General features: G+C 36.2%; 1 protein-coding gene across 1 annotated transcript in view; it reads right to left on the bottom strand.

The window, feature by feature from the left end:
* The window catches only part of DIAPH2 (diaphanous related formin 2), a 239,813-nt gene that overhangs the window by 66,539 nt on the left and 153,454 nt on the right, over positions 1-19,820 (bottom strand). The window contains exon 26 of the mRNA XM_086756069.1: positions 12,621-12,756. Coding sequence (XP_086612195.1) covers positions 12,621-12,756 — 136 coding nt within the window. The remainder of the gene's footprint in view (positions 1-12,620; positions 12,757-19,820) is intronic.

Genomic DNA, 19,820 nt, shown 5'->3' on the forward strand with positions numbered 1-19,820 from the left:
ATCTCAACACAAACTGGGTGAACTTTTCACTTCAGTGTTAATGCACATGAATAGCACTACCCCTGGGAACAAAGACAGATAAAAGACCACAGATGAGTAACGTCAAACCAGCTAATATGGAAGCAAATGGCAAACCTCTATGAAATTAATGTGCCATCTCAAATGACCAAATACCTACTATTACTACTGTTTGAGAACAGTAAATGTAGAAATTGTTTATAACAAAACCCAAAACATTAGCTGGGGGGGCGGGGGGAAGAAAGCACGATAATCACCTGGTATTATGAAAGGCCTTCCAAACAAATTTTGAACACAACAGAACACAGGATTATGAGACTGCAGATCTGCCAAAGATATTAGACTAAATATACAGGGTTTGGGGTTTTTTTCCTATTAATGCAATATACTGCATTTCATTTGGCTAGAAAAGTTCACTTATTTATCTGGTCTTCAGCATTTGCTACAACGGCTGCTTAATTCATTAGTGGAAGGTGCAAAAGATGGTAATTAGTAAAACATCTGGCTAAGTAACAACAGAAGTTTGTTTATGGATAGGAAGCTTTAACATTTGAGAGCTTTCAGAATTTTTCTGAAAACCTAATTAGTGGATTTGCCATAGCAACAGATGACATACAAGAGGAAAAGACAAGTAACAACTGGAAAAGCCTTTACAACAACCAGGGAAGCGGATTCTAACAAGAAATGCCTAAGGCAGCACGATTTCTTTAGGCTACATATAGCAGCCACTGAGGAGAGGTATGACAACCTCCTCCTGTGCTTAGAATCTCTATGTCCCAAGAGAAAAAATTTGTCCCAGGAGAGAAAATTCATCCCAACGGGTAACTTCCCCAGGAGATGGCTGTCTCAGTACTGCAGCAAACAGGAAAGCATTTAGGCTGAGCTAGTGGAAATATCTTTGCTATCAACAGTGATGTCCTAGAACGCATTCCCAAACAAGACTGCGTGAAAAAAAAGAAGTCTAGAGATTTTAAAGACGAAGCCAAAAAAATCTGAAAGGAATTATATAACACAGGCAATAGCACGAGCATAGGTCACAGGATCTTTTCAATCCACTGTACCTAAAGCATCGATCTGGAACTCTTTATTTTTGGCCCATCTTTAAAAGGGGTACATGACAAAATGGAGAATGGGTGTGCAGGAAACCGATTATTGACACTTCGGCTGCTGCATAAGTTACAGCGTGAAGAACAATTCCTGGGCATCTGGAGTCATGAACTAAGCCTTTACTTCTGAGCAAGCACTTTTATTTTCAGATGTCTTCTAGTGCAGATATAACCTTTATATGTATGAGGAAAACTCTCCTTCCAAATAACAGTCTGTTTTGAATATTTATCAATACAAAAATATATTTAAAAGTGTACAATCAGGTATGACTAGTTTGTCTCGATTTTTCTTCATGTAACATACCAAATTCAAAACTTTACAACCAATTAGCAGTTTAATTCTCATGTAAAATAATCCCCTGATAACAGATCCCAAACTCAAGCTATTATTTATATTTTATCTATCAGAAAATGGCACATTGAGATGGAATGATAATATTAACTTTACAACCGAAAATATTTAGAAGCAAGGCAGGAAGAAAAACATTTTCTAGAAAGGTAAAATGCATGTAAATGTGCCTCTGCATGTGCAATACTACTGCAGGAAAAGCTGCAATAGCGTGACATAACCCTTAAGCCTCCCTTTGTAAAACATAGTATCAAGGTATAAAAATAATAATATATACATGAAGGACTAGAACTTTCAAGCAGGCTTTTAGACAAGTCCCCCTCTTGCTTTGTGCGCACATTAAAGTTTTTTATTTGTCACCCTCCTTACATGGAACCTTCTCTTCAACAAATACTTAAGGTAGGAAACATTTAAAAAAATATATATCCAGGATGCTTTTCTCTTCTACATGCCTTAAGTTGCTCATATCCACTGTGTGGGAATTAGTGTAAAAATAGTTCAAAAGCAGTTAACACAGTCCAAAGAGAAATCTCATCAAGCTCATCCGGTGTTTTACTCAACACAAATAAGTACGTGGAGCTGCTATTTAACCTACCTCTGGAAAACAGCAGAAGTATTAAAGTGTCTTCACTTTTTAAACTAATTATTTGAAACAGCCTGCTCTTGCACTCTATTATGACTATATCTGACACAGATGTAGAGCCGAGATTCCTCAGGATCGGTAGGTGATTTATTTTAGTACAATCTGTACACTGCTAAATTAACCATGAGGATTGTGTTATAAAGGTAGAAAACAAACACTTGAGAATGATAAAGAATGTCTACTTTATCTTATTTTTCACAGAACAAATGCAGTCCTTCACCTGCTTCTGTAGTCAGTTTCTGTTTCCACAAAGTTCCTCTGAAACAGAAGAACCATTTCGACGGGGAGATGAAGACAAAATATTTTCCTTTCCTACCACTGCTAGCACTTATGAAATATGACCCTTAAGTCAGATTTAACATCCTCTTTGTCAATGTTACACTCCTGTATCACTTCCTGACAAATCTCATCTAAACTTCAAAAAGAGACCTCAACATCCATACCTCTTGCCATTAAATGCAAAACAACGTTCTCTTCGATGTATAACTCATATGATTAAAATGAAAATTGAATTTGACAAAAAATATACAGGTAAAGTATCACTTTTTTGCTAGTCCGAGTAGCAATGAAAGCTACAGCTCAGCCAAGACAACAGGTTTTACTGCCTTTTTTCTAAAAAAAAAAAAAAAAAAAAAAAGAAAAAAAAAGAAAAAAAAAAACAGCTGCTAAAATTTCATATTGGAAACTGAAATGTGTTTCGTCTGTTGTAGCTTAACGGCTTTTAAAGTCATTCTGGCAATTAAGAGAGCACTGTTAAAAAACTGCACTAAAAACATGTGGTATTGCTCTGCTTAGGGACTAACTTGAACCATGAATGACAAATGTAAATAAAATCAGACCTCTTCATAGATGTTACATATAGAGGAGTATTTAACTTCTCAGGGTGCCTCTGTTTCACTAGACATTCTTGAGCTTACTTCCGTGGCAGTGGCCAGCTCTGATGATTTCAACTTCATGGGAGTTCTTTGTTTTTCTCCTCTAAACCATCATACTGAATTGTCCTAAAAATAGGTCCTTACCTTCTACAAGAAGACAAGCATCAATTTCCCTGAAGCCAAGGTCACTGCTTATGAGCTGTTTTTAAAATAATTTTTAGAATATTTTATTTCCTTTTTAAATTTTTTTTTTTTTTAGTAAAAGTATTGAAATATTTTAACTTCCTCTCTCCCCTTCCCATTATAGAACACAAAGAAGAGATTTAAGTGAGGTCTTAAAGTACATTTGGAAGAGGTTATATGTAAACATTGCCTCCAAATGGCAGCTATATTTCCACACACTAAACAGTCACTTTTTTTGCAGCTCAAAGTGTTCAGTACGCTCTAGAGAGGGGATTCAGAAACACCACTTTCCGATTTAGATTGGAAAAACTAGAAACTTGGTGAGACCAACTTCAGTTTCTTATTGTGGCCTCTATTGCACAAAGTTTTACCTCAGCTTTGAGCTTATTACCATCTATAAAAAAGAAAGAATAAGTACTTTCTAGTAGGTTTTCAGGACCTTCATGATGACTGCTTTTCAGTTGGCACTAGGAAGGAGGCTATCTTGAGTAGAACATAAAAAAACCTCAATAACTACTACTGTTCTTAAAGTTCTTAAGAACTGAGGTAGCACTACTGATGGCAAAATGAAACAACAAAACAGCTCAGGGTTTTTAAGTTACTTGAATAACCTAGGACTACAGAAACTGCACTTCACTTGAAGCTGCAATCGAGCTCAGCCCGTGCATCCAAAACATGATACATCTCCTATCTACTTGGTTTCTTCAGTTCAGATTCACAGCCAAGGCTCCCAGAGGCCTGGGGAAGATGCTCTTGTTTCTGGAGTATCTTGCTGCCTTCCCTTTAATTGTCTGCACCGATTGCTACAGTAATACCCATATATTTTACCAGTGCACTTCCATTTTCCAGTAAAGGCAAGGCCCACATGTACTTTGCAAAACATCTTGTACTCTTATTATTACAAATATCCTAATTGTAAACCAATACAAGTTAATAAAAAGTGTAAGTATTACATAGCCATTTGGGCAAAAGTTTACAGGAACGTCCCAGGAAATTTTCCGTAAATTTGGGCCCTTACTGAAAAGAGTCCGGTCAAATACCATGTTCAGTAACACATGCTGCCTACCTGCCTGCTTCCCCACATGGTTTCAAAAGTATACGTCTCACACCTTGCACTACCCTGTTTTGCTTTGAACTTTTAAGTACTTTTCATAAGTCTAACGAGTGTCCTGTATCAACTTGTAACTTTCTATTCATAATCAATACCAGAATTTCTAATTGTAATATATTTACTTTAAAAGGCCAATTTTTACTGTCTTTCGAAAAAGTGGGGGTTTTTTTTTGTATTCTCATGTATTTGCATTTTATTCATTTGCTAAATTCATTTTGCATGCATAATAAATACCTCCAGGAAGCAGTCTTCCTCAGCATTTCGCACTACTATACAATCTCATGATTCATGACTGTTATTTACTTTTTAATTAAAGGAGAACAAGTTAGGAAAGCACGACTGAGAAGTGCACCTACACCTCCAGTCCGTTTACAGAACAAGGCAAATCCTTGCTTATACACCAATTAAGCTCATTGTTTATGATAGCCTGATCTCAGGCTTACACAAAGTTAATAGAATGAGGAAAAAAAAAAAAAGTGCTTTGTTGTAGTGGCAGGTTATTGAAAACAATTTTTGAAATGCGCACATTTTTTCATTTTCAGAAAATGTCACAATGTCAAGGTCTACTTCAGCAGGAATGTATTTAATTGAAATGCATCAGCATTACCCCCGGGGCCTCATTCTGAACAGACTTACGCCCCTTGCAAGGATGAATTTCACTAAACTTAAAAAAACAGGTTGTAACTTGGATTAGTTAGTAACAAACAGGAAGACATTGCCTCTGTGTGGGAAGGAAAAGATTGTGCAGCTCAAAAAAAAGAAAGAAATGGCTACAAGATACCTAAACAATTAAATGCATCTGTAATCAAGTTCTACTACTGGTTGAAGGCTACGTTTCAGTTACTGTACAGTTTACAGTACTAAATAACTTTTACGTGATTAGTAAGTAGATAAGGCAGCACAAAGTCATCAATGCTTTTAGCATTGGAAATTTTTTTTTTTTTAAAGGATTGCTTGTAGTTGAACAACTGCTCCAGTATTTTATGGAATAAATCAGTCTTGGGAACCCACCTGGAGGAAGGGGAATTTCTTATATATTCTTCCTGATTTTTCTTTTTTTAATTACTCTTTAATCTTGAAGTGACAGCATTCCATTTATAATTAAACTACTCCAAGTCCTAACAAGTTTTAGCCAACTGTACTAATTGATGGCACAAAAAACTTCATATTTCAGTGCCAAAACCTGAAGTGACCAATGTTGATCTTAAATTCATTTTGAGATGACAACTGTAAAGTCAAACAGGTAGCAAGGAAACTCCTCTGTGATACATAACAAAATACTCATCAGGTAGTAATTGCTTTATATGAGTCCTTCTACCTTTTAAAAAAAAACTTCCGTAGCTGACCTTTTCTTATTACAGAGTTTGCAAGAAAGAAAACTTTTTTAAAGTACATTTTATTCTACAGTAAAAACAACTGCGTGCCCATATGATAGAGAATCAATTATCTTTCTTGGCCAGCTCGTGACAGCCCTATCAGTGTGTGTATATATTTATCACACATTTTATCTCAAAAAAGGGAAGCAGTTAGTTCAGCCTAAACTGTCAAACTTCATTTCTTACCATGATAATTCACAATACATCCAGTTTAAAAAAAAAAATTAAAATCATTCCTTCAAGTGATCTTTATTAAACTTTATTTTTGTGACTTAGCTTTTTCAGTGGGAGTTGGAAAGTCTAGTACGCTATTTCAGGCCTTTTCCTACTACGAATTGTGTACATCGAAAAATGTCATGGCAAGTATCAAGCTGTAACTTGTCCGTGGTTTTAAATCCTTTCCATGCAGACTCCAAAGTGGTCCTGAAACCTATACTGTTTCCCATGATTAACCAATTTCAGGTGGACTGGACAAGCATGGAATCTGAGTATTATGTACACATCAAAACTTAGCAGAATTTAGAATGCATAGCCCAAGATATTTCCAACAAGAAATTTACTGTTGGCTCTGATATGTCACAGGATTTACCTGGAATTGACTGACTAACAAAGCTCTACTGCAACCACGGAAAACTTCACTCAAAACAATAATTATTACAGAGTATATCGTTACAAAAATATGGAAGATAGTAGAAACCATACATAGTTCCAGAACTCATTGATAATCTAGAGCCCAACTTTGAATATACAGTTAACTATCTTGTCATACTGGTACAGATCAACTACTGATTCTTTGACTTTTCTGCAAAGTTTCTAGTTGATAGTTTCTCATCCCTACATTATTTCCTTGTATAAAGGGATATTTTGTTTTTAACTTTTGATGGCTCTGTAGAAATCATCTTTTATGTGGTACAGTTGAACATCCTATACTCTCAAGATAAACGTTACTACATTATGGCTCTCACCTTACAGAATATGACACCAAATGGTGTCTCTCTAGGTTTAAAATCTAGACTTCCAGGCCTGCAAAGTCACACTTTTACCTTTATTGCCCATCTGGCAATGTCTAAAAAATCCAAGCATATTTCTACTTTCTGCTTTCAACAAAAAGGTACCTTTTGGAGACTAATCCAGAAGCAGTCTTTGTTTCTGCTGCACATTTCAAAGGCAAAATGCAATATCTCTGGAATTTTTTAAATCTTCTACCAGTGAATTGCACAACTCACCGACAGCCAGCAACTCCAAGCTGAAAGTCTGATTATAAAACTAACAAAGAACCACTGAAACCAACACCATAAAGTCCAAGTTAATTTAATTAGATCTCTACATTTGAGAAGAAGTAGGCTTTTATCATCAAAATACATGTCCTTTGGTGCCTTACAGAAGGCTTCCTCTTAAATACATAGTGAAGATCTTTATGACATATATTGGTAAGTGATCATTATTTATGACGTTAACTTTACATATACTAGAAAGCAGAAATATGGTTGGGCAACAAAGGTAAAAGTGCAAGTTTGCAGGTCTGGAAATTTAAATTTTATACCTAGAGACACACCATTCGGTATCATGTTCAGTTACATAGAAATTACATTTAGAGAAAAAAATATTACAGGTATTTTCAAAATTAACAACGATACCTACTTTTTGAAATAACACTTTCTCCAAGGAAAAGGAAAGTTGAATTTGCACAGACAACTATCCAAAGTTAACACTTGTTACAGTTCAGTAAATAGTCCCCAAGAAACCTACTTGTAAGAGAGAAGAATCCAATTGCTCTGCCTTTCTTTATCTGTAATTATTCCAACCTCAGATTTCACCGAGTCTAGTAATTTTTTTTCCCCTGACAAATTACCTTATTAATTCAGTTTACGTCGAAGGTACCATATGTCATATTCATAAACAAACAGAAATTTTTCCATTGCAAAATTTTAACAAGTGAGATGAAATTTTAAGCTGTAACTTCTTTCTAACTTCCCATCCATGCTCCCATCTATGTGCATTTCTCTTGAACTGATTTTGACTCATATAAATAACCTTCACAGTAATTTTGACATCCTCCCCCTTTCATTCTCAAAATGGCCTCAAACTCCTGCATAAACAGACCTTATAAAATTTTAAGTCAACTCATACGTAATTGTTTTGAAGGAGAAAAATCAAAATTCATCCTGGTTCTAAACATGCTCATATTTAAGCACAATGTAAGACTCCACCTAATCTTTTTCTGTGAATATGGTATTTCAGGAAGAGTACAGCATACTCAAACAGACCATTGACATCAATATGAAAAACAATTACTTCCCAAAGGAACTGTAACACTTGCCTCATTGTCATCCAGCACTATAAACTAATAATCTGTAGAAGGTAAATAAACCCCAAGTTTTATCACTCCAGGTACCCCATGTAATCACTAGCCAATATACAAATTCAAAATATGAAGGCTAAGATATTTCCAAAATAATACGTATCTCATAATAAGCTTCGTATGGATTTCTGTTTATGCTAAAGGACATAGAAGGAAGATATAACAATCAGGAAAGCACAGAATCATTAGAAAACTGTAGCAAAAGCAACCTTCTTAAATTGTATCCTTCAACAGTCAATGCAAGTGTAACAGCAGTTCAAGGAAACTCAACCGAATTATTGCTGATACCAGCACATGCCCGTTTGAATAAATAGCACATGAGTTCTTACATAAGAGTACTTGAAAAGGGAAAGCAGGAATATCCATCAACCACTAGCACAGAACTTCATTTCCAGTATCTTCATCTGCACTGGGAAGAATGTTAATATGTCTCCAAAACAATTAATTCAATACTAATTGGGACTGAGGAAGCTCATTCTATCTTTTATCCTAATACTAGTAGTTAAAAGGTGATTTTAATTGCCATAGTAATCAGATATAATGAAGAGCAAAACTGTTTCTGATTAAATAACATTTGCATCAGAATTGCTGTTATACGCTTTTCAGCTCCTAGAAAGCTGACTTCATTTCTTTCTTTCTCTCTCTTCTTCAGATAGGCACATCGAAGCAGCGCCGCAAGAATTTTGTGATGTTAAATCAGATGCAAGTCATGAAAGACTATGTATAAACGTATCATAGTGCAGTCTGCTACAGTCCTCAAAAAACAAGAAACACTGCTGGAAAACAGCTATAAAGAACGCTCTCTTTCCACAGAGCTAGTGAACGCTAAAGAAGAGAAGGGACTGTCAAGCCCTTTTCCTACAGAACTAGAGAGGTGTTTCCCAAGTTCAGTACTGCGTACTGCCTTGTGCACCGTACTGCTTTTATAGAAAGTCACAGAAGTTGGCTTTGACTCAAGCCATTACACAGCTTTTTCTCTCCAAACCAGCTCATTCGTACCAACAATTTTATCCCAAATAACGCCAAATCCTTTGACTACAACTGAAGAAACAACTTCTAACAGAACTGACTTCAAGATAAAAGTAGGCTCAAAAGATCTTAGTCTCACTTATTTTTGTTTAACTTAGGATAACTTAACCTTTCTGAATTACTGTGTTTATTTACAAAAAATAATACACTACTGTATTTTTACTGTATTATTTTTCAATTTTATTCCTACTGTAATTTTTTATTTTAGAAGGTATTTGTTATTTCTTTTTACCCATCATCCCAGTTTCCGTTTTGCACAAAAAAAAAAGTTACATTTTTAGAAATGTGGATGTGTTTTAAGATTTAGAACTAAGTATATTAGTTAATTACTACATATAATTACTTAATGACTATATATTTAATTAGATATAAGATGCAGAATTTAGTATATTACTTAAGTTTGTGTGATGCTGTCCAGTGTAAATCACTACAAAATTCATATGGAGTTGAGAGCTTTTTCTATATTTTTACATTCATCTTTATACTAGACACTAAAAGGTTTGAAAAAGTAACTGCTCTGACCTGAAAGGCTGTAGCAATGCGGTAAAATTTTGTTCTTAAAGATACAGTTAGAGAAATAACTGAAAGAGAGTTAGGTTAAAACACCCTTCAGGTGAAAATCACCTTGTCAAAAAGACAGCTCGAGAGGACATCTGCCTCCTTCCTCTAAGTCTTCTATGTCACATTCACTTAGACAAATTTGCAAACTATTTATATAAAACAGCAATGAGCATACAGAAGTAGATGTATCAAGAGAAAAAAACAGTTACTTGGCAAAAACAATTAATTGAAAATCAATGTTGTGGAATCCAGTGGGGACGGAGCTATCCCCGCACCTCCTACCACAGCAACAGAGTTGTAATATGGGAAACGGTTACATCAATATATTTAAATATTGGAAAAAACATTTTAGATGTATTAAACTAACATTGTGTCACTGGTTTAGAAATGTTAGTTATTGCAATGGCAGGTTCGGTGCAATTGGCCTCGTACGGTTATTGATATATTTCCAGTTTCAGTAAAAAAGAAATATAATGCAAAATTAAACTTTAGTTATATCTGTTGATAGGAAAAGTCTTTCACGAAGAAAAGCAAAATGCTACCAGGATACTGAGGCATCGGTGTTACTGCCAAGCATGGTCTGCTCCTCAGCTACTTAAAAAATTAACAGATGTAGACAGGTACACTCTCACTGACTGAGCTGCAGCGATTTAAGACAGTGTAATTTCGAACTGTTAACTGCAGCCCTTAAACATAGACTGATTCACTGACAATAGTACCTAAGAGGGCTTCCCATACTTTTCAACAGCTAATAAAACATGGTAGCTTAAATTGTCTTAAGTGGCAGTTTAAACTAACCTCTCTTAGTATGTCTTCAAGCACACTGGTAGAGGGGAAGGTGAAGATATTTAGGTTGTTCTCATCCCACTCACAGAAAAGTGCCTGTCCATATCACAAAGGACAGGGTTTTTTTATCAGGTGACAGATATTAAAGAAAGATTAGCCAAATGCTGAAAAAAAACTTATTATAAAGGTCTCATTAGATATCTCCATAAGCTTAACTTCATAAAATACAGAAAACGTATTTAGGCATCATGTGTATTTGAATTTTGTATTTTGTTTATCGTTAGACTGAAATTATTAGAAGAATCTTTATATTGTATGAAATTTGTCATCTCTACAAAACAACAGGGTTGTTCGGTAAAACTTATGCTATGGCATAGTCCATGCAGTGCCTTGAAGTGCCACTTCAAGTAAGGCCAAAAATAACAGCATTTGTGGTACCACTGCAGAAACCCTGCAAACCAGCCCTTAGGGAAGTCACTTACAAAACAAAAGAAACTAATCAAATAAAACAGCAAAACTCTGAGGCTTTGTGGCAAAGCGATGTAAACAAACACATGAGAATTTTTAAAAGATTCTCACATAAATAATTTGTTTTCTATCATAGTATTCAAATTGAAGTACATGAATATAAATTCCTTTTTAAAATTCCTCCGAATGCAAAGAATGAAGTATTGGGAAAAACAATTTATCACAATCAACAAGTACAATTACAAATCTGATTTATGATTTCTTTAAATATAATTAATAGTACTATAAAGTGATCACAGAAGAAAGTTTTAACTTGTAATTAAAACTTGTTCTTTGTCCATTACTTTCGTTTTGGAGATTTATATTTGGGTTGCCCATTTTTACCAAATGTAAACTATGAAATTTCTGAGCAGAACAAAAGAACAAAGTTGGGATACTTGTATGCATATATCAATAAAGATAAAACAGCACAATCTGCTGAAATCATTGTAAATATGATTCAGCCTGACAAAGTAATACTTAACTAGACGATATATTTGTAAGATATGTTGATAAAAGTGTAACTGCAGGTTCTAGAGAAACGTGGTTGCCAGACAGGAAGGGGAGGCTGGCTGGCTAACAGCCCTTGAGCGCTGGCTGTCCACGTACAAGTCACAGATTTTCACTCATGATGGGAAATTTACTGATAAACCAGAATTACGGGTGTTCTAAATATACACGACACTAAATGGTACCATAAGTATTAAGAGACAACATTTCTGCCTTACTGAGCCATCCGTGATGGAAATTCTGACCAGTATCTTGTCTTTTCACAGCTCTGTGTTCATCTCCACAGTCATCCTCTTAAATGTTGGAGGGGGTCTGTTTGCCTGATCTAGTATTTTTCCAGCATTTTTCATCCTTGTATAAACTGACTTCACAGATGTTGTATATATGTCCTTGAAAGACAGCGTTACTTCTAAACTCACCCCTATTAACAGATGAGCAGATTACAAAAAACTCAGGGAAACTGAACAAAAAATTATAGTCTCAGATAACCCCTTGCACAATTGAATGTACAGTTTTACCACCTCTACTTGCCTTCTGGAGTCAAAGAGGTAAGAACAAAGCCTGTATTTTACAACCTTCTGGAAATCTGCACAGGATCAATGTCAGGACCACCTGACACCTTCCGCTTTGCTACCTTCCTCTCTCTTAGGATGGCTTCATGCAAAATACAATATTCTCACAGCTGATAAGCTCAACACATTGCTTTTTATCATGCTGAAATGTCACTCTGTACTCAGGCTCCAAACTAAATCAGATTTTCCAGCTCCTAATAGGACTGTTGGGAGATCATCCATGATAACATAGGGCCTCCAAGACCAAAAAGAAAGATGTTAATTGCCACACTACCTTGATTATAGAGATGTTTACAGAATGAAATTAACAACAAAGCAAGTAAGATACTTCTTTCTGGAAGTAAATTCCTATTAAAAAAATCAATTAACTAACTGCTACAAATGATAACAAGCCAATAATTCACAACAAAACGCCTTGAAAGGCACATCACACATATTAAGTGGCAGACGTAGAATTACACATTCAGGTAGGCTAAAACAAAACAGAATTTTCACTAAAAAGTTAACCTTTTTTTTCAGCTTTCAAAACAGACAGCAAGTATTCGTCATACTGATCAGGAACAGCCTTCAGTTTGTTACTCCTTACTTTCTCTTTCTTCTAACAAATCTCTCAACTAAAAATGATGCCTTACCTTTGTTCATATCAATCAACTGCTGCTTCTTCTTCTGTCGCTCCAGTTTCTCTCGTTCAGCCTTCTCCTTTGCCAATTTGGCTCTCTTTGTTTTCTCCTCCATTTCTCTTCTTTTGTTGTTTTCTTTTAACGCCTCCTGCATTAGACAAAATGAACATGGACTGAGGAAAACTAGGAAGAAAAACAAAGATAAATACAGTGTCTGTGCAAACAAGGTTATGTTCAATGCAGGGGGAGGAAAACAGGGACTGGGACCCAATACTTCAAGCATCTTCAGAATTCAGAGGGAAAATAACTTAGCATACTATTTGTACACACTAGCATTATTAGGTAATCAGAAGAATGAAAATTGAAATAGCTTCGCATTTACAGTGAATTAAAAAGTTCCTAATTTTTCAGCAGCAACACTTTTTTTTTTTTTCTTCTATTAAAACTGTAAGCTCAGCTAAAACTTGTATCTTGCCGTTAGGATGGCTCAGTGGGGATGAAGCCGAATTCCCTCTATAACGGACTTCAGTTACGAGTAACTGAAACTCAGTTACTAAAATTTAAGCTGCAGTTCCTCAAATATTTTTGTTTAAATATTCAAAGCAGTCTAGATTCCATCAACACACAAAACACGTCAAAAGTAATGGAAAACAGTTGAGTATATAGGTTAAGACTCCAAATCTAAAGTCTCTGAGTCAACAAGTTACACAAACTACCAAACTAAAAACTATAAATGTAATAGAACATTCTCGGATTAAAAAAGCCCCCCAAAACAATTAGCAACCACTTCCCACAATCTCGCCTCCATCCAGTCTAGAAAATATTCTCCTCTGCCAAAGGAGGTTAATCTTGATTTCTTGGCGTGGTGGGTTGACCCTGACTGGCTACCAGGCACCCACGCAGCCAGGCTCCCACTCACTCTCCTCAATGGATGGGGAGACAACAAGATGAGAAGCTCATGGGCTGAGATGAAGACAGGGAGATCGCTCACCAGTTACTGTCGGTGGGCAAAACACTCGGGGAAGATTAATTTAATTTACCGCCCATTAAAGTTTGATTATGAGAAATAAAGATAAAAAAGAAAACACATCAACCCCCTCCCACTTCTTCTCAACTTCACTGCTCCATTCCCATCTCCTCTATGCACTCCCCACACCCTGAGCGACCCACAGGGATGGGGAGAATGGCGGGTTACAGTCAGTCTGTAACAGTTCCTCTCTGCCACTCCTTCCTCCTCACGCTTGTCACCTGCTCACTGGGGTTCCTCCTTGCAGGCCAGAGTCCTTACTGAGAAACCTGCTCCAGAGCAGCTCTCCTCCACGGGCTGCAGGGGAACCCCTGCTCCAGCACTTGGAGCACCTCCTCCTCTCCCTGTTCTCTGGCCCTGCTGCTCACAGGGCTATTTCTCACACGTTTCCTCCCTCACTCCTCATTGTCGTGCAACATTTTGCCCTTTCTTCAACAGGTTTTTACACAGGCACAACGAGCTTCGCTGCTGGGCTGGGCTGTGCCCTGTGGGGGGGCTGTTGCAGAACCATCCAGAACCGGCACGGGGCAGCCCCACCCGCTCCCCACAGAGGCCTCTGCAGGCCCCTGCTACAAACAGGTAAACCCACTGCCCAAATACCTTCATCACTCCTATTACATTGCCTGCTTTCTCAAAAAAGAGAAATATTTGAATTCCCTGAAGCTGTTCCCCACAATCCTATATTTCTCCTTAGTTTCGCCTTTCCTAAGATTCATTTATCATGAAGAAATTCACTTGAAATCCATCATGACGGAATTTCACCTAATGTCATAGGCAGACATGATGAATGTTAGGGATATTTTTCTTATTTATATTCACAACAGCTACAAATTTATTGCTCCCTTTCCTCTCCAACTCACAGTTTACTAACATCCTCTACCAACAAGTACTCTAAGTCCAGCCTTCAGGTGATGTTGGGAGTTCCAACTCATTATATCCAACAAACAGTAATAACAGTAAAGAAAATACTGGATCCAAAAATGACCAAAATTAACACAGCATGTGCTAATTAACGGTGTTTCAGCTTAAAAAGTTGAATAGTCAATATTTACTAAGCACAGGAAGAGAAATAAATTGTTTTCATGTCCAAGTTTACGTTATTCCCTAGGCAATTTAATCATGCCTTTAAAACTAAGAAAATCATATATAATCACAAATACAAACAAAGAAAAACATTTCTTTGTGGATGTCTTTATAAATACCCACGCCAATATATCAGTTATTATTCCACAAATAAAATTCCTTTAAGAGATTTGGGGCAGACTTGTATTACACAATCCAATACATTCCTCAGAAATGACATTTCAAATGTTTCTAAATAAAGATAACTGTTCGCCTCGCTGTGTACATGCTCAGGAGGAACTACAGACAATGACTGTCACTTCCAAAATAAAATCCTATCTAAAACACCTTTAAGTGTTAAGATTTAGATAAATTATATAACTTTGAGGTAGCTCAGTTCTCCCAAAGGCCTCCACATACAAAACCACCACTCAAACAAGAGAAAGCATATTTTAGTGTGCATATGCCATTTCAAAAGTTTACTGAGGTAAAATACTGCATACAGCCCCTTCTTTCCTAGCTGATCCTGTTTTGCAGAGAAGCTGGATACCACAGTTACCAGCGATGTTACTTGTAGATGCACTGGAAAATTGGACCAAGAACCACATTTGCTGTACCATCACGTAACCAACTGCACTGAGAAACACCTTTTCTTTCAGAAAAGAGACAAGAGAATTAAGGGAGAAAATCAATGTTTTATCCTTTTTGTTTTGGACAGTTCTGTCTCTGCACATTCAATCACACTTGACAGAGATTTCATTTTACTGCAACTTCACAGGCTGTAATGAAAGTAAATGCCCACGATTTTATGAGAGAAAGCAAATAAGAAATGTCATGGCTGAACTAGTAGCCCACTAGCCATTGACATACTATGATTAGATCATAGATTCTGTCACATTTTCTAATAGGAAGACTACAGTAGACTGAACTAAACAAGTTCTAAAGTTATTGTATCTGGAAATTCACTTTGAGCCAGACTCTACAAGTGCTAGCTGAAGAGAGATTATTTGAAAACAGAGTGCAGTTCATAAAATATTCTGGCTACCAATGATGATTCAAACAAAAGCCTTTCAAAATAAAGGTTTAGTCTTCCTGAAGTACAGGAAGAGAACAAAATACTGATAACTGCCTGAGAGCACCTACCTTAATCTACCTACACCATCCCTTCATACACATGCGTATGTACATTCAAACAAAAATAAGCAAATCCCACCATTCCAGCACACGCAGCATGGGAAGCACAGAGACCAGTTTTCCCCTCCATTACTTCTTCAAAATGCACATTGCCTACTATTTTATTTTCTTCCAGAATGTAAATGCTTTTAGAGTATCTTCACATACAGTTTCTCTCCAGACACTATAAAGGAAGACTTGGGGACAGCAAGTAAAAAGCCACTAAGTGCTAAGCTGAACTACCAGAGCTTTTTCCAAACAACCTGTTACTAAAACAGGCACAGGCCGCAGCAAATGGCCATTAACATCCAGCACTTTCTGCAGTGGTCAGACTGGGCACTCTGCAAGGCAGGAGAGAGAAACCGCAGCAGGGCGTCACGCCAGCGCACCTCGGGGGCTCCAAGATTGGCCGTCTGGGAGCTAACAGCCCAATGCAGTCCACTGCACGCATACAGCTTCAGAAGCATTTTCGTAACAACAGAGAGAAAAAGTATTTGTTACTACTCTCCATCAGGCAGTCTGCGTCTTCACCATTTCATATGTTACATCATTTACACTGTACGTTTAGTCAGAGCTGGATGAAAGCCTGAAATAAGTAATTTCAGAACATACTTCCAGATGTTTTAAAGTTAATGTGCTGAAAGCAAAATAAATGTATATTCATCTGTATTTATAAACATTTTATATTTGAATTAATACTGCTAACAAGTTTGATCGTGGTTTTTCAAAGCTGATTGAAGATGACTGTAAATAACGGTAAAGAGGATTTTAATTCAGATATATAGTGGTTTCTACAGCATTTGCTGAATTACTGTATCAATCCTTTATTTTTCTACAGTTTTACTGTAAAGGGTTATTTTTCTCTCTTGGTGCCTTTGTTTACCTCATTATTTACTATTTCCTCACTTTCTAGATCTCCAGACTGTGGACGAGCCGACCAATTTCTAATACAGAGGTGACGTGATCCTGCCCCTGCCTTACCACTGTGTTATTTGGGCCCCACCAATCTCAAGTTAAGCCTTAAGTTAAAAGAAATCTGGACACCATTTCATGCTTTCACCTCTCTTTTCTTTAGCATACTTTTATACTCCTCTATACCTGGTCTCTTCCACACTCCTGAGTATCACTGGACTTCTTTTAATAAAGAACAGTGCTAGTTTGGGTAATCACATTATTTTTAAGTATGGCATGTCAGCGATACCTTTTCTCTGTAGGTTTGCAGACTACATTACCTAATCACTAAAAGGTAAAGATCAGTTTGAACGCCGAAAATAAAGTAAGCTCTGTAATTGGCATTCTTAGCCTTTTAAAAGAGAAAAAAAAATCATCAGCGGTTTTGTTACTGCAATGTAGCTCAACAGTTACAAAGTACATACTAGTGTTCATAGGTATTCACTACAGAACTGTATTTATTCACAAATTAAAGGATAAAAAGAAATTAATATAAGTTACAAGTCAGACAAATGTCACAAAACAAGAAGCAATCCATAGCTAAGAATAAAAGCCTTCCCAACAGCTTCACAAAACGTTTTTATAAGTATTCATCTAGATACTGTCTTTTCAAAACATGTAAGAGCATGCAAAAACTGAAATAATTTTCAAGTGAATCTCAACAGACAGAAATATTTTTATGTATATAACCCCCTTTTTTGATGTGCTATTCATGATCCTCTGTATTTTGGGTCAGTGCACAACAGCATGCAGTTCTGCTAATTCAACTGCAAATTAGAAGTAAGAAGAAGTTTGAGTGTTTTGTTTTCTTTTCCTTTTTTTTTTAAAAAAAACAAAACAAAACAAAATTATTGTCTTTCCTAGCAGAGAAACACACGCAGCAAGGAATATTATCTCCCGTTAAGGGAGTTAGTTGAAAGGGCACATAGCTTGATGTTCCTCTTGTGTTTATTAGGATTCACTGAAGTAAGACTCTTGAGCTCAGGACTGACAGTTTATAGCTTGGCTTCCTTAAGAAGCAAATAAAAAATTAATGTATCTCTTGCATTCTCTACATATCTTAAGTTTTGACAGATAAACAGATATTCACACACCAACATGGTTGTAAATAGACTCTCCAAGGTAAATTATTAAAAGCAAGAAGAAAGCAAACAAACTGTAATGCACAAGTCTCCTTGGTTATTAAAGATGCAGTTGGCTACAAAGCGGTCATGCACTGATAATGAAGGCTGCCTGTGGTCCCTCAGGCTCTCCCAAAATTTGCCTTGCAACTGCAAAACATGTGAACTGAAGTTTGAGAAAAATAAAAAATAAAAATAAAAAAAAAAAACTTTTTCAGTTGTAATTCATTGAGAAGAACAAACTCAGGTTAACTGGAAGTTACACTACAGAAATAAAGAGAGTTAAAATACAGCAGACTGAGCAATCAGTTTACATGCAAAAGAAAGATCTTTCATGAGTATTCCCTGGAGGAGAACACATTCAAATACATTGTTTTCCTTATGGAAATAATGGAAAGGAGATGCAATGAGCTGGTATTAAACAACAGCAGACAAATTGAATTTCCTGATGGGTGGGCGTGAAACAGTAAGTAGAAAAGATTATGTTTGGGATACTGGCCCATGGTTCATGAATCAGGGCCATTACATCAGACATGAAATCTCTTTGGCATGCCATCAGACTTTTGGCAAGTGTAGCTGCTGTGGTAAGTCAGGTATAGAAAAGGGTTTTCCTGCTGGCTATATCAGCTGTGTTGCAAAAACACTTACAATTTTCTAGCAGTGTAAGGTAGAAGAGGTTTTCGCTTCTATTGAATCAAGTTTAAGGCTACCGATGAAAAATTACACTGCATCTGCATTAACAATGTATGTTTGAATAATTACTAAATATTCCTCAAATGGACAGATTTGGGATTGTTTCAATAACTCCTTTAAAGCAATATTTGGACATCAGAATAAACATGCATGCCTAATTCAGGTTATTCCTGAAATAGACAGAGAGCTGAAATATATACTGATACACTAACAACACTGTACTATTTTCATTACCAAAAAAAAAAAAAAAATTAAAAACACCCAGCAAAACCAACGTTAGCTTTTTTGGGTACAATCTGAGCAGAGGAACCAAGGTCCACAGCAGCCAAACTATTGTTTTGGTCAAAAAGTGATCTTTCTGGAACAAGGAAAAGACAAATCAATAGGTTGACAGATGAAGTCTTGCATAATCATGCAAGCACAACCCTTTAAATTCTTTAACAAAAATTCACTTTCTAAGGTAAATCTGTAACATCTCTCCCTACAAAAACCTAAATCCAGTAGAAAAAAAAAAAATCTTTTTTTTAAACCTCAGGTCTTGGATGTGTTTCTGGTTAGAAATTCTCAACAAATTTTAACAGAGGCTGTGAGAACTAAACACAACTACACACAGTGTATACAGATATAAAGTATTTAAGTAACAAAATAAAACTGCCCGAGTTTGAAAGATTTTGAATACTTTCTTCAGGACAGGGCTGACGGACTGTCAGAAGAAAGTGTTCTAGAGCTTGTGTGGCATTATACTCCAAAGAAATTATAAATGTAAAAAAAACCCAACATTGAAGGGATCCGAAATTTTTTTCTTGAGGTTTCTTATACCTTCTCCTTCATGCTCCATATTATACTTTGACAGGATAATCCAATTCTATTAGCTTGCTTTGGATTTTCCGAAACGTGATAAGCAAGCAAATACGAACTTAAAGAAGTGAATGAGCTCTAATTTACTACAACATCAGCAAGCTAATTGAAGATGCAATAACGCAGCGATCAATCTGAAATCACAATTAAGACAAATATGGTTTCAAATTATCAAATTATCTTAATGTGGTAGATGAACAAACAGAATGATGAAGCTAAGACTATATGGAGCACCGTCGTAGAGATTTCAGAGAGAAGTCAGATTCCTTCTAAGCATGACAGCTTTTTCGAAATATGTTAAGTGCAAATGTAAGCATCTCTAGGCTG

The sequence above is a fragment of the Chlamydotis macqueenii genome, chromosome 11 (genome assembly GCF_036417535.1).
Source record: "Chlamydotis macqueenii isolate bChlMac1 chromosome 11, bChlMac1.mat, whole genome shotgun sequence".
Classification (NCBI taxonomy): Eukaryota; Metazoa; Chordata; class Aves; order Otidiformes; family Otididae; genus Chlamydotis; species Chlamydotis macqueenii.